This window comes from Lactuca sativa, chromosome 9, assembly GCF_002870075.4.
Source record: "Lactuca sativa cultivar Salinas chromosome 9, Lsat_Salinas_v11, whole genome shotgun sequence".
NCBI classification, from domain to species: Eukaryota; Viridiplantae; Streptophyta; class Magnoliopsida; order Asterales; family Asteraceae; genus Lactuca; species Lactuca sativa.
This window is the reverse complement of record NC_056631.2, coordinates 200,691,715-200,707,235: the sequence shown is the minus strand read 5'-3', so window position 1 is coordinate 200,707,235 and position 15,521 is coordinate 200,691,715. Positions and strand designations below refer to the sequence as shown.

General features: G+C 36.5%; 3 protein-coding genes across 3 annotated transcripts; 1 reads left to right on the top strand and 2 right to left on the bottom strand.

The window, feature by feature from the left end:
- Positions 1–883: 883 nt before the first annotated feature.
- LOC111903159 (protein disulfide-isomerase SCO2) lies at positions 884–2,357 on the top strand. The gene is made up of 3 exons (XM_023898938.3): positions 884–1,504; positions 1,803–1,929; positions 2,052–2,357. The coding sequence occupies exons 1-3, from the start codon at positions 1,109–1,111 to the stop codon at positions 2,123–2,125; spliced, it is 597 nt and encodes a 198-aa protein (XP_023754706.1). The 5' UTR covers positions 884–1,108; the 3' UTR covers positions 2,126–2,357.
- A 147-nt stretch (positions 2,358–2,504) lies between these two features.
- Positions 2,505–4,639, bottom strand: LOC111903158 (pentatricopeptide repeat-containing protein At2g15690, mitochondrial). Its single transcript, XM_023898937.3, has one exon. The coding sequence runs from the start codon at positions 4,580–4,582 to the stop codon at positions 2,759–2,761; it is 1,824 nt and encodes a 607-aa protein (XP_023754705.2). The 5' UTR covers positions 4,583–4,639; the 3' UTR covers positions 2,505–2,758.
- Positions 4,640–7,303: 2,664 nt separating this feature from the next.
- On the bottom strand, positions 7,304–14,256 carry LOC111903157 (autophagy-related protein 2). The gene is made up of 11 exons (XM_052767170.1): positions 13,817–14,256; positions 12,524–13,670; positions 12,252–12,391; positions 9,312–12,172; positions 9,083–9,239; positions 8,887–9,000; positions 8,667–8,774; positions 8,453–8,585; positions 8,169–8,374; positions 7,889–8,085; positions 7,304–7,807 (listed from the first exon to the last, which is right to left on the bottom strand). The coding sequence occupies exons 1-11, from the start codon at positions 14,015–14,017 to the stop codon at positions 7,738–7,740; spliced, it is 5,334 nt and encodes a 1,777-aa protein (XP_052623130.1). The 5' UTR covers positions 14,018–14,256; the 3' UTR covers positions 7,304–7,737.
- Between the last annotated feature and the right edge of the window lie 1,265 nt (positions 14,257–15,521).

Below are 15,521 nucleotides of genomic sequence, written 5' to 3'. Positions count from 1 at the left end.
GTCTATTCGAGGCCTCTCTTTTTCTTTTAGCTTCCAAGTGGGGTTGATTTTCTGGAACTAATTTCGACTTGAGTTTCTGGAACAAATTTAGGTTGACTTTGTGAAACAAAATCGAAGGGACTGAATCAGCTTGGGTATGGATTTGTGGATGGGGTTGATTTTGTGGTAGAATTAATCTGTGTTGGATGAGATAGTTACCCTAATATGGTATCATACCAAAATAATGGTAGATGGAAAATGTACAAATTGGTCGGACAATTTAAAGTTGATAGAGGGATGAGGTGTTTGGAATGTTTTTTAGGTGTTTTTTTTGTTATTTGGAGATTTTAAAGAATAAATTATTTTAACTAGTGTAGAGAGACCGAAGTGATGAGTTTTGTTGTGGTAAAATTGGATGATGAAGAAAGCAGAGAGAAAAGAAAGAAGATTGTGACATGTATTCACCACGTTCAGTTCAAGTCGTGGAGACAAGTCGGTGTGCGTCAAAGCCACCACGTCAAATCATGGTGTTTGCCACAACCACTACGTCTAACCTAATACTCGCAAAACAATTCATCTAACGACTTATGCTATATAAAAGGATATAGTCTTAGATTGTGTGGATGTATAATTTAATCATGGAATCTTAATGTGCCGATGTCGTATTACAAAAGTCATGACATGCTTGTTTTATTTAATGGATTCGATGAAAGATGATTTAATATGGTATCTATATAATTATGTCTCTTTTATTCAATAACAAAAACGTTTTAATGGTCAGTCACGAAAATATAACTTTTTCATCAAATCATATATATTTTTAAAATATGTCATCTTTTAATTTATTTATTTTCTACTCCCTAAGAATGTCATATTAAAAATAATTTTCTATTTTTTAATAAATGATTCAAACTCGGTCCTCTATTCCATTTCGGATCATGTTTCTATTCCATCTTTAACCCGCTTCATATCGCAATCCGGGTCTTCACCGACGACGACACCACCACCGCTTCCGTCCTCATCCGTGGCCACTACTCAGCCGTCTAAAAATCCCCTCCGGCTTACATAACCAGTCACAGATAAGAAACCACTCCCTTACATGCTCACATTCAATTCATAACCTAATTGAATGTTGCCGATAAACCCTAATCCCATCTTCACCAAACCCCCAACTACCACCTACCTAACACCTCCCCCAACCCTCCTCCGCACCCGCGCTGCCTCCGATAACCTGAATTGGTCCTTCAGTTTCTCCGCCGCAGCTGACTCCACCGGAAAACTCAATAACAATGAATTCGTTAGCCCTCCAATGGCTGTGGAGAAGAAGCGTACTCGTAACCTAGGTAACGATAGTAATTATAGCAGTACTACCAAAGTTAACGCGAAGGAGAGATGGTCGCGTGATCGTGAGAGTTACTTGACTGATGACGACGACCCGCTGCCTCTCCCGATGACGTATCCAGACACATCACCTGTATCGCCTGATGTTATCGATCGGAGGTTACGCTGCGATCCATTGATTGAGGTTTGTTGTCTGTTCTCTATAAGATATTGAGCTTCTTTTCATGGCTATCCGGTTTTGCGTCTGATGATACACGATAACAAGAAGAAATCTATCATTTTGTGTGTCGAATTCTCCTTTATGATTCTGTTAGATGGTACATTCATTGATTTTAACTCCATAACCAGTCATATCGCCCTTCCAGCATATGCATTGTGAAGAACAGTCTTCATTCCAAAATCAAAATCGTATCTTTTTAGCTGTATCTTTGCAAGGATCTTCGTAACTTAATTTGGTACTAATTTCTGCAAGATTCATGTAGGATTGTAAGGAAGTAGTTTACGAATGGACTGGAAGATGTAGAAGTTGTCAAGGATCAGGATACGCGAGTTATTACAACAAAAGGGGAAGGGAAGTCACCTGCAAATGTATACCATGCCAAGGAATAGGTAATGTTACTATGTAATCACTAATTCCATTACCTTTCTTAACACATTACACTATCAATTCCATTCCTTTTGTCATTCCATTCCATCAAGAAAGTTTGAATATGGATTCTTTTATGATACAGGTTATGTCCAGAAGATCACAGCACGCAAGGATATTGATGTAATGGAAGATTTGGAGAATGGAAAACCACCTTGACACCACCCACAAAAGTTTATATAATTATTGTTTTATAATTCCGGTTTTGTTGTAATTCTTGTTAATTTATGGTGTACTTACAGATGGTGGTAGAATAGAATGAGAACATACATTTGTTTCGAAATTATTTAAACAATAAATTAGTATTTTTTTTATAGGCTTTTAATGTTTGATGTATTTACAATTTACAAAAAACCTTTTATTTTCCATTTAGTGAACATGTCATTTGTCATATTTTTTTATTAATAACTTAGCTTTACTGCATTTTGTCTTGACTTTATTAAAATGTAGTTATTAAACCATAAAAAATGCACAAAACATAATGGCTTTTAAGCAAGTGTTATAACAAATAATTAAAGCAAGTGTTATAACCAATATATGCCAGCAATATAACCAATTTGTTATTAGATATACCAATTTATGCATATGATAAATTGGTAGATTTCTAGTAACAGATTAAAACATGATTGTACAAGAGGAAAATCAACCATTAACAATGACTTAAATATAACAAAGTATGCTAAAACCAAAATATCATATCATTTTAGCCACAATAATACTAACCAATACTAGAAAAAAGAAAAAAGAAAAACATAGCTTTAAATTAACCAGGTGAATCAGATGTTGATAACCCTACCAATAATCCCCACAAGAACACTTCCCTTCTTTAAAATGATGAAACCTTTTATTATCTCTAACAATCAATTCCCTCCCCACAATCCTCGACATAATCTTGATAGCATTATGACAATCACCACAAACACGAAGATTCTTTATAATCCTTAAAGGTGTTCTTGCAGGAGTAGAAATTAATCCATAAGCAATTGCCAATCTTTCGCTATGATAAAGTAAAGCCTGTTCTTTAGCTTCTTGATCAATATCATGAAGAACATACCTGGTATCCGGGACATAACTCTGTTCTTTATTTGCAGCCCTAAACTTTTCTTCATCTTTGTATAAACTAGGGTTTCTAAACTCACCCACCCTGTTCTTACCTTCAAGCATGTTAATGGCAGAAAATTTCTTCGGAAGTGGCGTTGGAATCTTTTTTGGGTCAATCTTTGATGGATCAAGATTGATTAATATCTCTTCAGCTCTGTCTTCAAGATCGATATCTCCATGGATTCGAGCATAGTTCATTACAGCTTCCCAGATTTCTGATGTGGGTTCAAATGGTAATGTCTGGATGTACTCCAAAGCTTGATCAAGGTGTCCAGATTTTCCAAAAATGGCTAAAACCCCTAAATAATGTTCGATTTTGGGAGAAATTCCGTATTCTTTTTGCATTGATTCAAAGTGTATGAATCCTTCTTCAATGGCTTCAGCGCCTGCACAAGATTCAAGAACAGCAAGGAAGGTTTCTTCGTTTGGTTGTAATCCATGGTTTCTCATCTGTTCAAACATTTCTAATCCATCATCTCCTAATCCGTTTGAGGCGTACCCACTTATGATCAGATGCCAAGTGTCCATGGTTTTGTCAGACATATGATCGAACACTCGGCGTGCGTCTACCATGCTTCCACACTTGCTGTACATGTCGATTACTTTGTGAGTCAATTGGATTTCACCTCTGTAGCTCGATCTCAAGAAGTAATCATGGACTTTTTTAGCATCCTCAAGCTTCTTGAATTTCCCACATAACGCAAATAGAGCATTAAAGCACTCAGCATCTGCAAGTTCACCCTCGTCCATTAGTTCAATGGCTTCCTTAAGCTTTCCCTCTCTGCATATCTTTAACAAATCAACTTTCGCACTGGAAGCATGACTACTAGCTCTCTGTACTTCATCATTATTCCTAGCAATAGGGATCCGTGGTATATGGGTTTCGCTAGGATTAGGGTTTTGGGGCGAGTACTTGGAGGGTTGATGTTGTTGGAAATTCTGTCTCTGAATTGGGGGTTGTGGAGGATAATTCTGACTCTGAATTGGGGGTTGTGGAGGATAATTCTGACTCTGAATTGGGGGTTGTGGAGGATAATTCTGACGCTGATTAGTGTTCGTCTGGTAAAAGCTTTGTCTCCCATCATTTGAGGGATAATTTTGACGATGACTAGGGTTCTCCTGGTTAAAACTTTGCTGCCCCGCAACCGGCGGATAATTCTGGCGCTGATTAGGATACTCCTGGTGATAATTTTTCTGCCCGGCATTTGGAGGATAATTCTGACGCTGATTAGGGTTCTCCGGATAGAAGTTCTGCTGCGCAGGATTTGGTTGATTCGGATACCTCTGATCCCGATTATCCCATTGATTGAGGTTCCCTTGTGGATGATTGTGTTGTAGGTTCCATGGGTTAGTGTTTATTTGATCATTCGGGGGTGAATCGAAGCTGTTTGGGGCGGTCGATGTAGAGAGGGTTTTGAGGGAGTTGCGGATGAAAATGGAATGAGAAGAGCGTATACAAGTTACCTTGAATGAAGAAGTGAGAGTGCCTCTGCGAATCGCCATTAGAGACGCCATTTTTCTGGGTTTTGAATGAAGTCGTTAAACCCTAACGTGGTTTATGGACGAAGTAGTGAAGTGAGCAGATAGACGAATAAAACCATTTGGGCTCACGGAAACGGACCCTCTTATCGGGTCGGGTTATAGAAACTACAGTAACCGTCCCTCTACTAGAATGATTCATTCCATTCTTCAATAAAGGGTTGTTTTTTTTTTTTTTTTTTTTTTGAAAGAGATTTTTTTTTGTTTCATAATGGAATGGGATGAATATACTACATGATCCATATTTACATATATAACTTTTATTTACATACATATTAATTTAAATTTTCGTGGTGTTAATTCAATTATAACTTTCTTAAGAAAAAATATTTTTTCTGTTACAATTACTCAATTAGAGTTTAAATAAACATCCAAAATCAATTTGACTCCATGTTAATAAGGCTAAAGAACGGGAGATCATTATCAGGTCAACGACTAGACAACTTATCTCTTTATACGTTTTTTCAGTTAATCAGTCATAAAGAAGTATAACATTGTAGAAGCCTTTTCCGGTGCCAATGATTTAAGGCAGGGATATCATAATATGTACTAGAGGTTTATGACGTATCTGAATTGTCGTTAGATACGCAAAGCCTTCTCCGATATAAATTTGGCTTCATCAATGATCAACTCTTAGCTTATACATCTTTGCTTTGATTATAGGTGGTATGTCTTTCAAAATTCAGATGTTTTTTTTATCGTTGTCATTATGTTGGTGGACTAAGTTAAGTGTTATGTTGGATACTCGGAGGGCTTAGTCTACACAACTAAGATGGAATATCTAATATGTAATTTTTAGTGGTGAGCGAAATGATAAATAAGTATAAACTAGTGTTTGAACCTGTGGGTAACCACGGGTCATGGTAATTGTTGTTTTTTTGCCACCATTTGGTAAATGGTAAATGCATTTTATTATTATTGTTATTAAATATATGATAACTGCTTCCATCGACCAGAATGGTTATATAAGTAGTGTATTTGATAACGTTCGTTAACATTACATAAGATAATGATTTATATTTTTGCTGCAAATTATGCAAATGAGAGCTTATAAGATCTGTAACTCTTCTCATTTCATAAATAATGGAGAAAAACAACCTTTTGTGCAAGAGAATGCAAGTTCGTGTCAAAAGGGTAATATGAAGGATAAAACCTTATTTCTGTTGGCACGAAGATCAAAGTCACGATACCATGTCAATTACATTTAAAAAAAAAGATGGATGACGGGACAAGTGATGATGTGTCTGAACTATCATATGTAGGAGTTTTTATTGAGAAAGACATTGGACCTTTTTTGTAATAGATAATTGAGAATGGGACCATTTTGTAACAGATTGTTGCCACAAGGACCATTTCTGTAACAGATTTGTTATAGTGAAATATTATAGTAAAAGGGTATGATGTAATTACAAAGTAAAACAGGATAATAATGTTCATGTACAATAAACACACTAAAAATAACAAATTGAAAACTAAGTATTATTTGATATCAAACAAATTCATAGATACAACAAAAGATTACAACAACTATTTTGTATATGTTCGTCCCAATATGACATAGTTTTTAGTGATTATTTACAAATTAGTGTTTATAAAGATAATGTGTTGAATGTAGTCTATAGTATGGATGAAAAGTGATACAACAAAATACTACAGTAAGTCTATGTATGTTTTGAAAATATCAAATAGTTTTACTGTTGTTTGGCATGTGTTCCTTCGTCATCTTCGCCGTGGTTTTTGTATTTCATTCGTTTGGGACGTGATGTTTTCTGATCTGTGAAATAGATAGATGTTGGTTATGTGTTGGTTATAAATAAATTGTTATATGTTATTCATACGTGTATGTTCTAATTGGAAGCGTTTTCTGATTTCACATGATTTAGATGGGGTGAGGTGGTCCGTAGTTGTGATGCTTTGCTGATCCATTGTTGTTGAAGGTGTAGTTGGTGTTTTTGGAGGTGATGTGATTGTTGGTTGTTATATGCAAGCAAGTAGTATAACCAACAAAGATTTTCAAGTGCTTTGGGCCTATGACTCATTAGGAAAGGGGATGTGGAGGAGGACGTTAACCATTGCATAAACGTGACATGGTTAAAGTGGATGAAGGCCATAGAAGCACTAGCATTGTGTGAAACCGAAGAGAAAACTTTATAGATGACAGTAAAGCCAACTCAAATATATGGAGGTTGTTTATGAAGAAATGTGAGAGGAAGATGTAAATCATGGAATGAAGATGTTGTGTACTTGTAGCAGATCATTGTTGGAAAGATACTGAATACGGCAATATAAAATTCATTGGGAGTTGTATCAATCATCGAAATCTTAAGGGAAATGAGATTATGGTAGGCAGGACATGTCTAGAGGAAGCAACTCAGGATAGGTAATATCTATCACAGTCAATAATGCAAGGAATAAAAGACACTTGAGAAGTGAAGATGACATGACCTATGAGAAGAAAGTGAAAATGGAATGGGGTCGAATAGGAATAAAAGACACTTAAAAGCAAGGTAGGGGAGTAATATATATACTATTTTATTTTATACTTTTGCGGTATATCGTATTTATATTTGTTTTCTATAGAAATAATCTCTCCAATTACCTTCAATATTCCATTCCATCCAACAAAACAAACCATTAAAACATGATTTAGCATGTTTCTGTGGGTAAATCCTAACTGTAAAAAGGTACACATAGAGGTGAGTTCACTTCATCATGAATTATGTACAACAAATCATGTGGAATTTTATACAACTTCAAGCTTTCATGAAATGTGCAAACTTATGAAAACATTATACCTACAAAAACCCCCATTAGAATTACAACTTTACAAAGCTACCCAAAAGAAGCACTAATACACACTTAAAATGAATATCCCCATCACCACCACCTATTATGTACACATCAAACCTAAATGACTCTTGTACCCACCACTTCCATGACACAATCTCCACCGCAGTCAAAGGGCACTCAAGTAATTTCACACAAGAGCCTTTGCAGGGAGTCACTAACATCACAATGACCCCACACTATTGTCCCATAAGCAAAACCAAAACTACTACATGTTTTCGCCTCTTGCTAATAAATACGTCTTCTTGTTTCTTGTTATAGTTTCACACTTCTGATGGCTTTTCCTAAAGAGGCTGAGATTGAGTTGTGCCCAAGTATTTATCCATGGAATCTTTTTTATGCTCCGGATCAAGGCTGAAGATGTCAATCACACCATGTTAATATAGAGATAATTTCAACAAATAGCAACAGACTTTCATCTATAAGTTGCTATACCTATTTCTGACACCAAGAAGTGCAGAGTGGACTGCACGTGCGGCGGCAGAAGCCGGAGCTATGGCGGCTCCGGGAGCGGCCTGCACCGCGGTAGACAAAGCGGACCCGACACCTGCCCCGCGTTGGTACTTTTTCAGGGGAGCCTGGACTAAAGCAGAGGCGGATCTTCCTATACCATCACTCATGGTCTCAAAAGCCTGTCACATGGATGAAATTTTTTCTTGTAAAAGGGTTTGAATCTTGATGTGTTAAAAAGACGAAAAAGCCCTTGATTACCTACCTGTTGTATCCCTTGGCGAGCATCTTTGGGTTGACTGGGTCGTCCATATGGGTTGACCCTGGTTTGTATAGGCCTTGGGATGGAAGTTGGTGAGGTGGTGGAAATTATTTCCTCTGCTTGGAGGAGGATGGCATGTACCCCTGCTGCCAAATGTGCCCCTAGTCCAATAGCTTCAAGTGAGACACTCCTCAAGAACCCAATTGTTCCTATACAAAATTTCAAGGATGATTCACTGAATTAATAAAAACAAAAAAAGTTTTTTTTTTTTTAGTTTATTATTTTACCTCTTTGCATGCCCTTCACTAATCTGCGATCTTTTTTATAGTTCTTTACAGGTAAAGAAACTAATTTTGCAGCACTTGAACCAATTGCAACTAGTGATCGAATTGGAGGAAGACCTTTCAGTAGTTTGTGAACCTGTAAAATGTATAATAAATAATATATAAACAAATGGCTATTTCTTGCATTTATCCCTGGAAATAATAATAAAATGAAAACCTGATTCTGGGAAATGTCTTCCAACCATTGGCCAATAATGGTCTCACATACACTGCTCCATCCATAAACACCAACAGCTTGAACATTTTTCAGTTGTAACTCTACACCCTGAAAATATAAAGTAACAAAATGACTATTAATTTATGTCGGATAAGAATAAAGTTGTAGTTAACCCCATAAAAACGAAAGAATATGCATGTAAATAAATCAAGAAAGTTACCTTCCATTGAAATAGATTAACAAGTTCCACATATTTCCCATGGCCTAAAGCAGGTAAGTCAACGCGAGAAGGAATGTAGTCAACACGAACAACAACAGGTGTTATGCTAAATTTCTGAAACAAAGATATTTGCCAGGTATGAGTACTAAAAGAACAACAAACAGAATTTATTTATGTGTAAATATATATAGCTTGCCTGGAAATAAGGAAGTAATGCCTCCTCTGGCAAATCTATTTCAAATGTTTCTTGTGAATGATCAGGAGACAAGTTCTTTCCACCAAAGAAATTGATTAAGAATTCAAGTTGGCTTTGATGAAGATGTAATCGAATAGGAAGCACTGAAATTTGTAACCTGAAAAAATATAGACATTGAAGAGATTAATGTCAACAAGCAAAGGAAGAAGAAATAGAAATCCAAACTTACCTATATTCTTCAAGAGGAATTGAAGGATGTGGTCTAACAGATTCTAAATCAAATTTCAAAGCCCTAGAACACGATTCCCTAGGGCGATCTTTTGATTGATAACACCCCAGAATCTGTCTCCATGGTGCTCGATTGCTGACATCATCGAGGCAGAGATCTTGAATTGAAACAGAAAGCTTAGAGACAGTTATTTCACCATCAGGGAACATATCATATTGAAAACCCATCTTTGAAAGCTTAAACTCTAAGCCTATATCTTTATTCCTCATGCAAGAATCGGTTGTATATTGCCAGTGCAACCCACCATAGAGTGTCCACCTTACATCCATATTTTTCAAAACCACACGACCCTTAACTTTTTTAGAGGGTCCACTTTCAACAAAATGTTTGGATTTTGTTTTTTCTCCATTACCAAAAACATGATCCTCAACAATTGTCAAAAGTGAATCCCCATACCATCCGCTTCCAACTTGCCCTTCAGTTTCCTTTAGAATTACCGTTTTGCCACTGGAACTTTGGTTGTTGAAGTACCCGTCTATGAACTCCAGTCCACTATCTTCCAACCCAAACATCTGAAATGGGACTTTAACAGGTGGCACAAATTCATGACTTTCATTCAAATCAAATGCTCCTTCAGATATTTCATCCATCAAGTTGACTGTATACGTTTCATGAAACTCAGAACTTGATGAAGCAGAATGGTGGCTTGAGCTTCTTGATTTGCAACTCTCTTGTGACATCTGGACATCATCCCACCTTGTTTGCAAATGAACAATTGATTCTTCAACATCAGGAGCAAAAATCTGCTGGATTTGAGCAGCAAGACGAGCAAGTCCTGATGTAGAATCTTGGCAAGTTTCTAGAACAATATGAGATTCATGACATTCCATTTCCCATTCATGTCCATTTACACAATTTGTTCTTAAAACAGCTTCGATATGTGTTTCTTCTGCAACTTTTACATACCCAAATCTTCGAAGATTCTGCTCACTGTAAGATCTTTCAAGATTCTTAACACCAGATTCTTCACATAACAGTAGGCCTAAATCATGACCTTTGATTTCATACTCCTTTTGGACTGAATTAGGTGATGAAACATTTGAAAGTTTCAAACTTGATGATGCTAGAAAACCAGAAACACGAGGTTCAGAATCTTGTTGAGATGTAGGATTACTTGAGTATGGTTCATAGCTCAAACCGATATCAATCAAGTTAAGAACAAAAGAAGAGCCAGAAATTGTATCTTCCTTTTGGTCACTTTCGGTTGAAGTCTGGCTGAAAAAAGATATGATAGCATCAAACCAATCCAAACGACCACCTATGGCAACTATAGTGGCACATCTGATGTTTATAGATACTTGACTCATAAAAGTTTGTGGGTCCCACATGTGTATGATATCAGACCCTGGAAGCCTAGAAGACAGTATGTTTGAACCTTCACCATTTCCACGTCCCTTTGTGGAGTTTTCACATGAGATAAGAAGAAAGTTTTTACCAGAAACTTCTGTAGTAGAACCCAAAAGATCTCCCTCACCATGACCCACCCAAAGAAAACTGGCCCCACATATTCCCCCTGTATTTGACACAGTTAACAACTCAAAGTTTCCAACTTTTAGTTTCAGATTACACCAAGATCCCGGAAGTTCATTCCGAATCGAGTCTTTCATTCCCTCCATTGCTACTGAAATCTCCACAAGATTGCATTCAAGAAAGATTGATGATTGAGATGATGAGTGTTTTTGTGTAGTGGGAACTTGATTAGGGGATATGTGTGATAACCAATCGGTAATTTGGTGTGAAAGATTATGTATGTTTTGATATAAAGAACTGTTTAAATTGATGGTGACTGGAGATAAACGAGCATGAATGAAAAATGAAGAGGTTAAAACCATTTCTTCTCGTGTTTGAGTGTTAAAGTCTTCTAAATCCTTAGTTGTGGTTACAAATGCAAACCCATGGCCTTTTCCTGTTGATTTATTCCTACTAGTGGTTCCATCTGAAGTAGAAAGAATCTTGGCTTTTTTTGTTATCCAAGGACCAGTCACAGCATTGTCTTGAAATATCATACTGAAAACAGATGGATGCCCTGTTTTATCAAATACCGATAATACCCTTTCCACACGAAATTTGAGATTTTGCATGTCATTCACAAAGTAGACTGATATATTTCCTACACTCAAGTGGAAGGAACGCGAGGGTGTGACACGAAATCTTTGACTTGATTTGACCTTCCCCAAGGGCAATGGAGAAGAAAAATCAATGACAATGAACTCATTCCATGATAAGTAGGTTTTATATTCTTGATTTTGATTTTTCTCACATGGAAAACATAACACCATTCTTGCATCAAGAAGAAAGATGTTGCCTCTTAGAACTTCTCTATGTGAGTGATTTGGGGTGATATTGATATCACCACTGATCGATGCAGAAAGGTCCTTTTTGACATATATTTCACGAGATTTTTCTATTTCTTTGAAAAGATCCAGCACTGTAGTTATCAGATGAAAGTTTACCCAGAAAACGAGTGGTGGAAGTTTTATAGAAAAAGATTTTGGCTGTGACTTGACATCTTGGGAAACAGTAGGTGTGATAAACTGGCATTGTGTGACACCAGAAGTTTTAAGAATCAAAACCTTTGCCACGTCATCACTGTAAATACCTCGATAACCTCTTTGTGAAACGTTTGGAGAATCACTTTGAACCTGAAAACTCAAAGGAGGACAAGCACCTTCAACTGCAGCTTGCTTCTTTCTGATCAATGAATCTTGAGTTTTCACATTTGAATCGGATGTATTGCTGAAATGATCAGCTACCTCAATATGGTTGACTGATGCTTCAAAGTTTGATTCTCGGGGACACACCTGTTACCTTATCAAATTTTAAACTTAGTTTAAAGGGAAATGTGATTTAAAAATAAAAGCCTACACACACAATCATTACCTGTAACATAAGCTGCATCTCATGAAAATCTGCATTTATATAATGGATACAAGAAGGCTTCTTGTCTTCATCCACAAAGGAAAACAAGATTACAATATGTGTGATCCTTGCCTTGAGACTAGTTTCAACATGTTTCTGTTCTGCATCACATTGAGAAACAAGAATCATAAACATTGTACAGAAACAAGAATCATAAACATTGTACAGATACACAGTCAAACTGCTTACTTTCAGTTTCATTTTTTTCAAGAAATTGTTGAATTTACACATACCAGAGGGGATATGAAGAGATCCAGAAGCAAGATTAGATGCAGCAGTTATGGCACTGAAAACAGAACATGTCCAATTCCACATCCCACTGTTCCCCAATGCAGATTGTGAAGTTCTCAATTCATCAAAGCATTCAAAGAATTGATCCACACTGGCATCAATATCTGGTTCTTCAGTTTTCGTGTCTAGGTTACTGGTAACAGGTGATGTCATCCAATCTGATATTAAATGTGACCCTCTAAGTAAAGCATCCAGATATGATTCTGTTTCAGGTTTCTGAGAGGGTTTATCAGATGAAAACTCTGATGAATAACCATGGAATGATGCATTGTAGTATACAGATTCGTTCGGTTTATTGTCCATAAAACTCTTGTGGTCGTTCTCCAGTTCCTCAAAAACATGCATTAAATACATAAAGCTTTTTAAGGAACTGGGTTGTAATCTTATTTCTAGAGGATCAATAAAAACATCAGCATCTAGTTTTCTGATATCTAAAGAACCATTCTTCCATGGTATACTTAATTTTATCGTCCCTGAAAATCCTCCCTTTTCTCCTGTAATGACTGGAGTACATGGAAATGCTGATTTGTTGCCAAAATCATCTAGCTGAAGAAACTCAAGAACTGCTCCATCAAATTTTAAAAAATTTGTCAGTTGACTTAGGCCAAGAAAACCATCAACTGTCCTTTGACTATCAAGGTCAACATCTTCAGAAATTCCAGTTCCACATTGCACTTCACCAATTCGTAATACCAAGGTCCTGGAAAACCCTTTTTCTTTTGGTTCTTCTAGAAATGGATCAAGGGCAACAATCATTTTCTTGATTTTGACATGAAAGCTTGTGAGCAACCATTTAACCATTTTAGCAATGGTTTTGACTCCTTCATGAATGTCCACAGAAGGATTTGTCATTGTACTGTTGACCAAATCTTGTTCTGGTGTCGTGAATCCATGACTGGTGTAGGTATTACTATCTTGACCAGAAGTAGAAGGTTCGTCTGCGGCTTGAGAACTTCTTTTCCTACCAGGAGCAAGGACAATTTCGAGTTCTTCAACCTCAATTTCACAATTTCTACGCTTCCATGGAAGTCTAACTGTTAGAGAACCTATGGATCCTTCTTTAACAACCAATACGGCTGCTTCACCAAACTGAAAATACAAGCATAAACCAGCACATGTGTAAGTGTTACGTATGGAATTCCCAATTACCCTTGAATATCAGTTCAAACTCTCGTTCTTGAACAAAATCATGCGATTCATATCAAAATTCCGTAAAACAAAGACAAGAAACTAACCTTCTTATTAATAAAATCGACGTTAAGTGCCAAATCAGAAAGCTGAATTGTGCCGTTGCTAAGCTGAACATCAAGCTGATTAAGATCGATGTCGCCAAGAATAAGTTGCCCTAATTTCTTCTTCAACAAAAACTTGCACACCTTCTTTATGGCCAACCGATAGAAGACCGACTCCGCCGATTTGGCGAAGTTAGAAAGCATCTTTCTAAGAAATTTAATGTTTAGGGCTTCTGAGAAGAATTAGGGTTTTGGAAACGGAGAATTTGGTCGTGAATCCTGATTGAGAAAGGTCGAAGCTTTCGCGTCCATCCAAGCAGGAAGAGAGAGAAAGATTGGGATGAAAGTTTAATATAATGATTGTGTTGATTGAGAAGTAAACAGACAAATACAGGGATTTCCTCAAGCTTCCAAGTCTCCTTGAGACTTGCTTCGAATCTTTCATGATCATCGGATAAATATATATATTTACATAAAACCCCCCTTTACTTATGCAGGTTTTGCCTTTTACAAAAGGGTCACTGTTACTTTGTTAGTGCCGTTCGTTAAAAAGCCCTCGAAAAGGAAATAAAAGTAGAGATGCTTTACAAAAAGACAATATTATTATTGAGCTTCAAGTAGAGATGATAATAGGATGGATATTGAGGACAAAATCTTATATTTATTATTAAAACTGTATTTAAATTTAGACTTTATCTTTTCGGATTTACCGTATATCTATCGAGTATTCAATTTATGATCTGAATATGTTAATATTCATTTGTTAGAATTTCGTTATCTAAAATCCGATCATACTCTTATTCAAATATGACTTAAATTCTTTTGATAATTGTAAAAGTCCTAACAATTTTATTATCTAACAAAATGGTCAAAGATATGGAAGTCGGCGTCGACATGTCTGTAAGACTAGACTTACAAAAAGTAGATTTTTAGTGTCTTCAAGCACCTCATGCTTAGGATTTTCTGCTAACTATTTTTATTAATGACCACAGACAGCATACGTCTCTTGTGAAATATCATACTATCCTTCGATACCGCTTTATGATTCATTTATTCCCGATTGACGAGATATGTCCAGTTTGCCACAAGCATGTTTAAACTCATTTGGGGAACATGCAGTTCATTATAGAGAGCTTCATAGCTTCAAATATCGACATGATGTGGTTACAGATGTTCTCTTTGATGTTTGTCGGCGTGTTGGTATTTTCGTCAAGAAAGAAGCGGTTTTTGACTGACCCGCTTGATGAAAGAGTCACACTCAGACCGACAGACAATTTGGTCTTTGGATGGGTAGGAGGGAAGCAAGTTTGTGTGGATCTTACTGGGATCTCCCCTCTTGTGGGTTTTGAGGAATGGGGGTTAGCGTGTGTAAAGTGACAACACACGAGAATGCATGCATTGAAAATCGACTTGTGTTTATAACTTTCGCATTTGACACATCTGGTTTTCTCGCATCAGAGTCGGTGAAGTTCTTCAAAAAAGTCCAACAGGTCATGCATAATAATGTTATATCTCCTAGATCCACAAGTGTTGTTTTCAAAAGAATTATTTTTGCAATCCTAAAGGAACTAGCGGCATAATTTGTTGTTCGTTTGCTTTCCATCGATATTTTTTGCCTTGTTTAAGAAGTTTGGGTTTAATTATATATAAAACAAAATTCGATTAAATAACTATAATCATCATCATACAAAGTTTGAAATATATAAAA

Coding starts and splice junctions, on each gene's coding strand:
- LOC111903159 (XM_023898938.3), top strand. CDS start 1,109: ATGTTGCCGATAAACCCTAATCCCATCTTCACCAAACCCCCAACTACC. Junction 1,505..1,802: donor GCTGCGATCCATTGATTGAG/GTTTGTTGTCTG, acceptor AGATTCATGTAG/GATTGTAAGGAAGTAGTTTA. Junction 1,930..2,051: donor TATACCATGCCAAGGAATAG/GTAATGTTACTA, acceptor TTTATGATACAG/GTTATGTCCAGAAGATCACA.
- LOC111903158 (XM_023898937.3), bottom strand. CDS start 4,582: ATGGCGTCTCTAATGGCGATTCGCAGAGGCACTCTCACTTCTTCATTC.
- LOC111903157 (XM_052767170.1), bottom strand. CDS start 14,017: ATGCTTTCTAACTTCGCCAAATCGGCGGAGTCGGTCTTCTATCGGTTG. Junction 13,671..13,816: donor TCGATTTTATTAATAAGAAG/GTTAGTTTCTTG, acceptor TTGTATTTTCAG/TTTGGTGAAGCAGCCGTATT. Junction 8,586..8,666: donor AAGACATTTCCCAGAATCAG/GTTTTCATTTTA, acceptor TACATTTTACAG/GTTCACAAACTACTGAAAGG.